Source organism: Vanessa cardui, chromosome 27 (assembly GCF_905220365.1).
Source record: "Vanessa cardui chromosome 27, ilVanCard2.1, whole genome shotgun sequence".
NCBI lineage: Eukaryota > Metazoa > Arthropoda > Insecta > Lepidoptera > Nymphalidae > Vanessa > Vanessa cardui.
This window is the reverse complement of record NC_061149.1, coordinates 7,130,167-7,142,486: the sequence shown is the minus strand read 5'-3', so window position 1 is coordinate 7,142,486 and position 12,320 is coordinate 7,130,167. Positions and strand designations below refer to the sequence as shown.

The 12,320-nt window shown below is 35.7% G+C and overlaps 1 protein-coding gene across 1 annotated transcript; it reads right to left on the bottom strand.

Moving 5' to 3' along the window:
- Window positions 1–1,465: 1,465 nt before the first annotated feature.
- Window positions 1,466–12,266, bottom strand: LOC124541170. Its single transcript, XM_047119032.1, has 10 exons — window positions 11,793–12,266; window positions 9,556–9,697; window positions 8,648–8,782; window positions 8,042–8,246; window positions 7,102–7,270; window positions 6,189–6,337; window positions 4,713–5,671; window positions 3,520–4,034; window positions 2,692–2,811; window positions 1,466–1,610 (listed from the first exon to the last, which is right to left on the bottom strand). The coding sequence occupies exons 1-10, from the start codon at window positions 11,969–11,971 to the stop codon at window positions 1,487–1,489; spliced, it is 2,697 nt and encodes an 898-aa protein (XP_046974988.1). The 5' UTR covers window positions 11,972–12,266; the 3' UTR covers window positions 1,466–1,486.
- Window positions 12,267–12,320: the final 54 nt, after the last annotated feature.

Genomic DNA, 12,320 nt, shown 5'->3' with positions numbered 1-12,320 from the left:
TGAAATTGGCGCGTTTTTATTTAAAATATGATTGTCAATGTCAAAACTTTCCGTAGTCAGATATTCGTTTTAGTTTTTTTTTCGTAACATAATTCGATATCTATATTCGATCGTTTGACGATAATACAGATAAAAAATATTTATAATATATTTTATTTATTTAATGTGCACTTTTACTTGATCCTAATTTACTGCCAATCGATTAAAAATAGATTTTATAGATTAGTTATTAATTCACATTTAGTCTTTATTTTAACGGTTAAAAACCCGAATATATTTATTTTACATTTTGTTTAATCATTTTTTTAATAGTGACATTAAGATCGATATTCAATGTCATAGCAATAGTTTTAAATACGGTACAAGAGCGTTGAGAAGTTTTATTTAAACAAAATCGTATCGACGTGACCTATTATATTAACACCACGAGGTAAAACTATGATTTCAATATGTTTTAATATAATTTAATGATCAGTTCTCCACTGCTAAAACAGAGGTATTTTTTTTTTTTGTTAAGCTAAGACCGAATAATAATAAATTAAATGTTTTGTGTTTTGATTTCGTAAAAAAGTTTTGATAATGACTTAACACGATTTTTTAAGTCGTGTTATGTTTTAGCGGTATTTGTATTGAATTACATCTGTTATAAAATAAAGTATATAAAAAAGAAAAGGTGTTTCATTTAAAGATCTTGTTATCTCAACCTAACTCCATATACATTGAATTAGAAATTTAACTTGAATTGTATTCAATTAACATAGATACTTATGCAATTAACTGTGAAAAAAGTAACTACTGAGCTTTTTAAGCTGGAATCTATTTCTCTCAGAGGGAAACATTAAATTTAATATTTCCTTGGATAATCTAGAAAGGCTTAAGTAAGAAATTTTTAAATAGCTAGTTAGCCTGTTAAGTTACATTTTGACTAAAGACCTTTAAAGTTTACATAAAAAGATAAGGTCCGAGATAAGAGCCTTGTGGCACACCTCACCTTATAAGGTGCAGAACTTGATGTTTAACTATTAATTGCTAAAGATTGAGATCTTTTACCAAGATAATATATAAGTCAACGTCGCTAATCACCATATTCTCTAAAATTATTAAGTATTTGTAATAAAAGAACATGGAAGAGTTTGTCGAATGCTTCGAAAAAATCTTTATTCTTATTTTATAGAAGTTACTTAAATAATGGGGTTCTATTTAAATAATTAACGACCTCCGTGGTCGATCGATTCCCGGCTGAGTCGATGTAGAAAATTCACTAGTTTTCTACATATGTTATCTTGGGTCTGGGTGTTTGTGGTACCGTCGTTACTTCTGATTTCCATAACACAAGTGCTTCAGCTACTTACATTGGGATCAGAGTAATGTATGTGATGTTGTCTCATATTTATTTATTTATTTTATTATATGTAAGTTTGTATGAGTCGGGTTTAAGGGGTGGGGATGAAATAAAAGCTCCAAAGAATATAAAAGCATGCGTATATTAGAGCGCGTGCGTGTGCTTGCGCTCGGCGGCGAGCGCGTGCGCGGCGAGCACGCGCGTGCGCGGCGCCGAGCGTGCCGCGCGGAACACGTGCTCTAGCCGCACGCTCGTGCGCGAGCTAGACCTGCGGGCAAAGCGGAGATTAGTCTATAGATCTTTCTTTACAGATATGAGACATCTGTGCAGAAAATATTACTTCTATACTGATAAGAATATAGATTTTTTATAATAATATTTGGTTATGTCAATTGAAGATTAAAAAAAAGTTCAGAAAGAAACTTTTATATTGATAAAACTAAAGATTTATTACTATAATATTTGATTATGTCAATTGAAATGAAAGTTTTAGTACACAGAATTATAGTATCTTCAATTTGGATTTTTTATTTTTAAGTGCGACCTTTTCACGTCTACCACAGTAACTGTGATTATTGGTGTTATATATGAATCGCCTCCGCCTATCATGACGATCTTTCTTTACAGATATGATACATCTGAACGGAAAATATTAATTTAATACTGATAGGAATATAGATGTATTACTATATTATTTGGTTATGTTAATTGAAGATTAAAAAAAAATGAAAGTTAAGAAAGACAGAATTTTAATATCTTCAATTTGGATTTTTTATTTTTGAGTGCGACCTTTTCGCGTGTACCATATTAACTGTGATTATTGGTGTTATATATGAATCGCCTCCGCCTATCATGACGATCTTTCTTTACAGATATGAGACATCTGCACGGAAAATATTACTTCTATACTGATAGGAATATAGATTTATTACTATAATATTTGGTTATGTCAATTGAAGATTTAAAAAAAGTTCAGAAAGAATTTTAGTATCTTCAATTTGTATTTTTTATTTTTAAGTGCGACCTTTTCGCGTCTACCACATTAACTGTGATTATTGGTGATATTTATGAGCGATCATTGAGTCTACAGTCCAAGTCACTAGTCGAACTTCTAGGGACAAAATACTTGTGTCTCATTGGTCGACACGTGCGACTAGAGCTGAATGGAACCAATCCAACGTGTAAAACAGTTCTAAAGAATAATTTGACAAATGAAGGCCACGCGTTTTAAACAATGAAGACACAGGAATAATTTCCTTCGCGAGCTTGTTTCGTGGAAAAGTCTTTAACCAAGCAAGGTTATAAAATGTTTTCATATATATTTCTTTGTAACATATAAATATACCCACCCAGTCCAAATAGTCGGTAATTGTGGATCATTGGATAGCGACAGCTGGTCAGCTAAGGAGGACCGTATCAGTTCTTCGGCGAAGCACTTGGCAGCTGTTAATAACACTCTGTGTACCGCACTGGAATACAACATATATACATATAAATATTGTCATGTCTGTTTGAGCAAACACAGAGAAGATTTTAGGAGAAATTCTGTATCTATTGATGAAGAAGAGATAGAGCCTCCTGTACAAGAAACATTGAAGCGTTTGCGTGTGCAAATATATACAACCTTTCTCATAAACTAATGAGAAAGATGGCAGTCACAAGCAGGAACATACAGATTTACATGTATTTTGAGGCAAGGAAGACTATCGAATTCCTAGTCCCAGACTAATGGGTATACCTGCTGGCTCACAAGAAATTTTAAGCTAAGACACAATAATGATAATTACATCATAACTTTGCTGACGAGGAATGAGGACTATGTTGTAAGGAAGGCATGGACTTGGTTGGATATAGAGGAAGGGGACGACCAATGAAACGATGGATGGATTGTGTGAAAGACGATATGACTGGAAAGAACGTTTCTTGTGAGATGATGTCAGATAGGGGAGTATGGAAGAAGAAGGTATGCTGTGCCGACCCCAAATAATTGGGATATGGAAAGGAGGATAATGTAGACAGTAATCATATATGAGCTGGTTTGGTAACAGTAGAGAGTGTAACATAGGGTTACAACATCTTAGTACATAATGATATATACGGTGATGACCAAATAGGTTACCCACTAGTCTACCTTCCTATATTAAAACAATGTCATAACCCTTCCTACTATCTCTTACCTATAACTGTATCCACTTCCAATATTCTCATTCCGCAGTTCAATCCCGATGTCCGAACAAATCTTTTCAACGTAGTAAAACATTAATTTATCATCCTTATCAACTGGTAACGCTTTCAAACTAACTTCTGTTTCCTTTTTAACGATTCTCGGCTTGACCGGCACATCTGTGTTTACGACATCAATCTCCTCATCCGAATCGCACAAATCCAGGGTCTCTGATGAATTCTGATCGACATACTTTTCACTATCGAATAAAGACAAGCTGCTTATATCCGATGCATTCGGATACAGCTTGCGAATATTTGATTCTATCTGCCTCGTGTTCTCCAAATCGTTCCACGACGACCATTCGTTGGTTTCCATATCCGGTTCTTTCTGGATATTCTCGGATCGAACCGGATAGTAGCCGTGCAATCTGGAATATACCAAAATTTGCTTCGTCCGCCAAACGCTCGCAGGGTCGGTTTTGAAACGGTCCGTGAGCATTTTGTTGATCAATTTCGCTCGGGACCACTGGAAAACGGGGAATTGAAAAACATCAACAACAATATTTATTTGGACATTGACTACCATAAATTTATTTTTAAATGTTGAAAAAGTGTATGTACTGATTTTCTTGGCGGTTCTTCTCGGTAGAATTTACTTTCCGAAAAGATGGTAGCTTCAATAAACATAGTATGTTAAATGACGGTTCAAAAGTGCTTGTGAAAGCCTACTTGAATAAAATATATTTTGATTTGATACACAGGGCTACACTCATGCATAACACAATGCGGTCGTATTATTCCTAATCATTCTAATTTTTTATGGTATAGGTTGGCGGATGTGCATATTGGCTACCTGATGGTAAGTGGTCACCGTCACCCATAGACAAAGAGGCTGTAAGAAATATTAACTATTCCTTACATCGTCAATGTGCCACCAACCTTGGGAACTGAGATGTTATGTCCCTTGTGCCTGTAGTTACACAGGCTCACTCACTTCAAACCGGAACACAACAATACTGAGTACTGTTATTTGGTGATAGAATAACTGATGAGTGGGTCGTACCTACCCAGATGGACTTGCACAAAACCCTACCACCAAGAACAAAGATATTTAAAATATGATATAATTTCTAAAGAAAATCATTTGAATATCTAATCGAATCAATGATAAAACTATTGACAACCTAATAGAACACAACAATACCTCCATATTTCTCCGTTTGGCGAAGTCCAACTTCCAATACCGTTCATCGTTTTCCACGACGAACGGCAGACACTGAACGAAGTCCGGATTCCTCGCTTCGACACTTATCAACGGTATCTTCTTCAACAAATAACTGACGATCACACGCGCACACGAAAACTTCGCTATAACTGTTTTAAGTTTATCACATATAGTCACACCGTTCACTTCCGTTGCATTTTGCTTCTTATCAAACGCACTCCAATTTGTCGCTAGATAACAATGATCGTTTTCGATGTGATTCAATTCGTTTCTACGCAGAATCTTCTCAGATTCTAAACCTTTCTTCAGTTGATTCTTCACCTCAGGTTTCAGTAGCGAAACGGGTTTCTTGTTCCGGACATGTTTCAGACCGTTTGTTTTGATTGGACTTATCTTAGCCGTTTGCATCTCTCCCTGAGAATTAATGACTATTTCCTGTACTTTACTTAAATCTAGATTCCTATCCATTTCTAGATAGTATATTTTCCTAGTCGTCGGATCCATGTATTTCATTATTCGCTTCTTAGGTTTGTTAGTGACTTCCGGCGGAGGATTTTCCAGCTTAATTTCTATACTGTTATCAATGACTTTATCGTCAACACCATTAGCTAAGACTTGTTTATCATCGTTTACTTCTGGTATGTGTACTGTTTCATTTATTTCATTGCTTTGGTTTTCTTCTGGTTCCTTCTTGATGTTCTTAACGAACATTTCATCCACATTGACCTCTGTCGTGTCTTTCGAGAAGAAATCCAGCCAGCTATCATTCTGGTCTTCTTTCGGTTCACTGGGCTCAAATTTGACCTCTGGGGGTTCCTCTTGTTTTATTTCTTCTACTGGTTTCGGGGAATACAATAATTGCTCTTCATCAGCCTTGTATTCGAATTCTAACATTTCTGGTGTACTGTATAACCAAACATCAGCTACTGTTTCAGCGCCTAAAATATAAATATTTTCTTATTAAACCGATAAGTTATAATTCATATAAGGATATAAGAAAAAATGCCTATTGTGAGGCTTTTATGGACTTCTCGTTTATAGACAGAGGCGACTATTTATCATCGAACCTCTTTGCTAGTCCGTTTTTCGATGCTGAATTAAGTAAATAACACCAGTGATTGTCACAGTAAGGTTCAAAATTTCCCTATATTTAGATGATTATAAATTTTGCGTTGACAAAAAATACAGGTGCGTTGTTTGGAGTATAGTACTGTAGTTTGAAGTTGCCGGTAGATGCTGGATGAGGGAAGCAGAGGACCGAGCAAAGCGGCGCTCACTAGGGGAGCCCTATGTCCACTGCTGTGGACAGCAGTAGGCTGATGATTATGATGATGACAGTAGTTTTAAGTGATATATTAAATAAATAACTATTGTCATAATATTTTATAACTATAACAATAGAAAATTTAATCAAGAAAACACAGATTGAAGGGTTTAACGATGCCGGTTACTGACCGAGGGTCTGCAGGCCCGTGTAGTGGCGGTCCAGTTTGATGGTGTGCGTGAGCGTGGCGGGCCGGTTCCGGTCGGGCAGCGCGAAGTGAAGCGTCACGCGCGCCGGGAACTCGCCCCAGCCGCGACGCGACACCTGGAAAGGCGGCTTGCTGGCCACGGCCGAGTCGATGGTATTAGTTGTGTTGAATTTCTTAATTGACTTTCGATAATTGAGATTTCGATAGAGATTTTAGGTTGCTACATCCTACTTCTCATATTTTGTAAACAACTAAACAATGTACAGTTTGATTGTATTTCAAACAGAATATTAAGAATAAGAAAAATAGATATTTGTTTCAATTGAGTTGGCAAGTTTCAAATAAGTATTTAATGATTTCTGAACATCACAAAGCCTTTGATATAATATAACATTAAGAATTTCTTAGTAATATTTATACATATTGATTTTAAACTTTGAAATTATGTAAACTTAACAAAACGAATATTAGAAGGATTTATTTTTTTGGAGTTACACAAGGTTTTTTATTAAGCCATTATCGTTCCTCACATATCGAATTGATAGTACAGAATATTAAAAACGGTTATTTAATTAATTACATATGATAATCATAGAAAAACCAGCGAAAAGTTTAATTGTTGATAAACATGTATGTCTTTTTAACGAGAAGGCTTAAAGGTAAATAAGGAAAGGAAAAGGAAGCATAATTAAAAATAATAAAATTGAAGTCACTGGACATGCTCTACTCAGTAACAACTTTGGGGTTCGTGCAAGTCTGGGATAGTACCACAGCAACCAGCTAGTCACTCATCACCTATTCTACCGCCAGACAGTATCATTGTGTTCTAGCTTGGAGGGTAGTGAGTCAATGTCAACTACAGGCTCGAGGGACATACAAGGATGGTGGGCACTCACTCGATGTGCACGGTGTGGTGGGGAGCGTAGGAATGGTGCAGCTGTACGGACACGGCGCGCAACACGCGCGACACGTCGGCGCGGGGCGGCGGGCCGCGCACGTATAGCAGCCACTTGTGCGTCGAGCGGTCCTGCCGCGACGCCGGCGGCGCGTACTTCGACGTATTACCTACGCGACCGACCCACGAGATAAACTTAGCTCACATCGCAAACGGTACTCAACCCATACCGAGGCAACTTTGACCCTCACGACACAAAGTTTATCTATACATATAAGTATGAGACAACATCACATACATTACTTTGATCCCAATGTAAGTAGCTGAAGCACTTGTGTTATGGAACATCAGAAGTAACGGCGGTAGCACAAACACTCAGACCCAAGACGACATAGAAAACTAATGATAATCTACATCGACTCGGCCGGGAATCGAACCCGGGACCTCGGGAGTGGCGTACCCATGAAAACCGGTGTACACACCACTCGACCACGGAGGTCATCAAATCAAATAATAAAATTGGAGTGTCTGTTTATAATATTAAAATAGTCCTCTTCTACTCAATGCATATGTATGTATACACGGTACATATACCAAAATAATATATTTTAGAATTTTTGTGTCTGTCTCTCTGTTTGTTCCGGCTAATCTCTGGAACGGCTGAACCGATTTAGACGGGACTTTCAATAACACATAAATGATATAATAAGGAGTAACTCAGGCTACGATAATATATTTTTATGTTAAATTCAAACGCGTACAAGGTCGCGGACACAGCTAGTGTAATATATGTATATAGACATAGTCAAAATATTTTAAATTTCTAAATATTATGGGTTACTTATTCAACGAATAGGAGAGAGGCTCCCCTCCACTTGAGAACAAGATTTTAAATTTAGAACAATCTTCACGCTTAACTAGAAGGAGGAACTGACACTGACCTATAATAATTCTATATCTGTGCTTCTTCTTATTCCTCGTGATCTCGTCAAATGTGACCACATTGTTGACCTTGGGATCGATCTGTCGCGGTATCTTCTTAGGTCTACTGGAGCACGGTTCCTCCTCTTCCATCTTCTCTGTGCTGGGACGCAACGATATCGTTGAATCGGCTGATATTGTTATGTTTTTCGTTTGTACCATCGCCTGAGAAAACAAAATCTTATTCAACTTAAACCTTTTTCGTAGTTATGCTATCTTCTTTTAAATAACCTCTTTCTTCTAATTGGCAATACATTTCTGTGAAATGGTACCACAAAACTATCGATACTAATATTATAAAGGCGCCATCTTTCATTGCTTGTTGGGGGAAATTCCAAAGACTAAGAAGCCAATACTAAAATTGTCGCTGGTAAAAAGATACATTATTCCTGTGCACACGTGTAAAGTTGGGACTGATCGCTAGTCCTTTAATTATTGTAAGCCTTTTTTGTTTTATAATATATCTAAACATAAAAATTAGAAAAAGGTTTGCAGCATTCATTGTAACATCTTTACAAAAAGAACACCAAACATTTTGGGTAACGCCCAAAATAATCAATACTCACAGAATAATCTTTTCTCGCTTTGTTCCTGGGTTCTCTCGACCTGAATATTTCTTCTAGATCTACTGTCTGTTTGCCGAGAAGCTTACGGACTGATGGATGAAGGCGACGTTGGCTCTCTCGGAGTATTGATGATACCTGGAGCAAATGGGAAATTCAACTATCAATTGTCGAACGAAATAAGAGATTTTTAACAATCTTTGAGCTGAAATGGCCCAGTGGTTAGAACGCGTGCATCTTAACCGATGATTGCGAGTTCAAACCAAGGCGTGTTTATAATTCATCTCGTGCTCGTCGGTGAGGGAAAACATCGTGAGGAAACCTGCATGTGTCTAATTTCACGTGCATTCCACCAACCCGCATTGGAACAGCGTGGTGGAATATGTTCCAAACCCTCTCCTTAATGGAAGAGGAGGCCTTAACCCAGCAGTGGGAAATTTACAGGCTTTTACTTTACTTTACTTAACAATCTTCAATCCGTGCGGGATAGAAAACTACTCCTGTAATTGATTGATGTTATCATCATCAGTCTACTGCTGTCCAATGTTGGACATAGGCATTCCCCAGAGCGCGCCACGCTCCTCTGCGTCCCTCATCCAGCTTCTAACGGCGATTGTCGTCATACATCTCCACTCTAGGACTCGTCTGCTCCAGCGGCCATCAGTCCTACGACAGATACGACCAGCCCACTGCCACTTCAGCTTGCTGATTCTCTGAGCTATTTCTTTTACTTTGGTTCTCTCAGAGATATTTCTGTCTCATTTCTGATTGTATCCGTGAGAGATACCTAACTTAGCTCGCTCCATTGCCCGATGATATTATGTACACTGACAGTTTGAGTGATTACTAGAAATCTATATAAATATTAATAGTTTAGCTATTGAATTTGTTATACGTTTTTAAAGACTTACTTCCGATCTCGCTCTTGGTTCAGTTTGTGCAGCCACTTCGTCCTCAATCTGACTTCCAGTGAGCTGTAACTTCTGATCTCTGTAGTAATTATTTACAAGGGAGTATCGTACTTGGTGCAGGTACCTTCGTGCGGTGGTCATTCTGTAAAAAAGATAAATGTACTTTAGGCACAGAATATTTCCAAACTAAAATCTTGTGTTCGGGAGAAGCCTAATTCTTTGAAATTAAGAAGGCTAATATTGGATAAATATACCAGTGATTTTCTTCTACCAGTTATTCTCGGGTTTGGGATACTTCCCAAAGTGGTAGAAGATATGCTACACAAAGTTAGCAAGTTTAAAGAGGCATCATGAATGGTGATGAAATTACATTCCTATTCTAAAAAATCATGAGAAAACACATTTAGCATATATGCTATATAATCCATCTAAGATATATAATAATTTTAACAAAATGAAAAACTGTATATATTATAATTCAAAACTTAAGTTAATTATAATTAACTTTAATTATTGAGATGGACTCCAAACTTTCCAAGTGCCAGGTGCTAATTTTCCTAATGGATAAGACTGATAATCAATTAGTTTAATGCTGCAATAGTGAATAAAGACTGTGTCTTTAGAATTTGGTTACTGAGTTGCACTGTAAAAGCTTTATGGTTGACTATTGGTAATCTTACAGCTGATTTCTATGGCCACTGAGATAACTAAGTAGGAGCAAATGCACACAATGGGGAAATGCCTCTGCTTTAAAGAAGGTTAATAACTTATCCCACCCACACAGCTATGTGGATACACATTGCATGTGACACATACATGTGTGCTCTTAATGTTTTCCATCACTACCAACCACCAAAGTTCAGTGTTTATTTGGGTTTGAACTTGAAATTATTGGTTGACATGTTTTAGCGCACTTATTTTGCATCTTTCATTACAAGATACAGTTTTTCAATGTACGTTGTACAATATGTACTATGATATAATCATGCTATACATTATTACCACTATACTTGTAACATAACAATGAAATGTCTATTGTATATACAAACTTATGTAAATATTTTGTGAGGACATACTCATAAAAAAAATGGTAATTTATTTATAAGTCATTGGTAATTTCATTGAAACATTTCTAAATACCCAATGGTGAATTAGTTTTATCATTATATTTATTAATATTATAAATGCAAAAGTTACTCTGTCTGTCCGTTTGTTACTGTTTCACAGTCTAATCTAAACTAAACTAAACAATTAAGTGCAATAGGGTTTCAAGCAATCATAAACATCAAGATGATACATATGTTTTTCTACCTAACACCTGATGACAGAAATATAAAAGGCAACTGATAGTAGATTAGCTAGTATAACACAAAACTTTCTTACTTCGTGCAGCTACACAAAGTAAGAAAGTTCAACAACAATAAAAGATTTAAACTCGGAATCTACATTCCCATTCTAATAAATCATGAGGAAACACATTTGGCATATTTGTCAAGTAATCTGGCTAAGATATATAATCGTAATTCATATATAAACTTAAAGATAATTATATCTGTAAGGTAATCTAGATTAGTTCAGTTAATGGAACTGACTTCAACTTCCTTCAGTTCAAGGTATTTATTTTCTTATCCAGTAAGTAGTATTTCGAGAGTAGCTTTGGGTTACAACTAATAATATAAATACCTATATAAAAGAATCTAATATAAAATGAACTAACGCACTATAAATTCTCTATAATACTTTAGAAAATAATAAAAAATAACTCAACGAACAGATGTGTATCTATTATTTTTAATTTGATAAAGCTAAAACTATATCATCAATGTTACAAAGCTACAGAGTATATAAACATTAATTACAAGATATATTTGAAAACTTTTAAAAATGATATTATATGTGGGACCCATAAGGCTTCCTTACTGTTTATTAACGAACAAATCTTTGTAGATGGTTCAGACAAACAAGCAAAATATGAATCTTATTTAAACTTTATTAGTCTTTAATATATAAAATCATGAAGCATGTAAAAAAGGTAAATATCCTAATTTAACGCAAGTAAAACCGCGGAAGACAGCTGGCACGATTTATAAATAAAAGTTTAATAAAAAAAATCAAAAACAACACATGTTTTTATACAGTCACATGTTGGATTGTATTTGGCGTTTTTTTTCTCCTAAACTGTTTGTATACATCGAATTAGGTTAATAACATATATTACATGCTCAAAATAAACTAACCTTTGATCTATAAGAGTTACTTCATTTTCTCTTATATTTAATTCGTTCCTAAATTCGCGGTGAATTATTTGTTTGATTTTAACGATTTTCTCCTCTTCGGAAAGTATTGGCGCCTCTTCCTTTACATTAATTAACGCCTCGGGATAATCCGGATCGTGATATTCCTCGTTATGTTCCATTTTTATCTAATTAACACTAATAAAAACGTAAAAAATCACTTTTACAAAATCAGAAAGTTATTGAATTATTTGTATTATTAATCACTCAATACACGCGAAAGTTGTTTTATCACATTAGTTTCACAGCCCGCGTTGGTGGGAGTTTAATTTAATAAAATAATTACAAAATAATAAAAACAATTCGGTTTTTAACCAATTTCCGCGATTTGACAGAGGTAAGGTCAACAACCGAGTCATTAGGGTGGGATTTTTTTCACGTTCCAATACCTGAGAATTGAGATGCGCGTAATATAGGGTGGTATGACGAACATTCAATGTCATTGACAAGGACTGTGATAAAAATGATTTA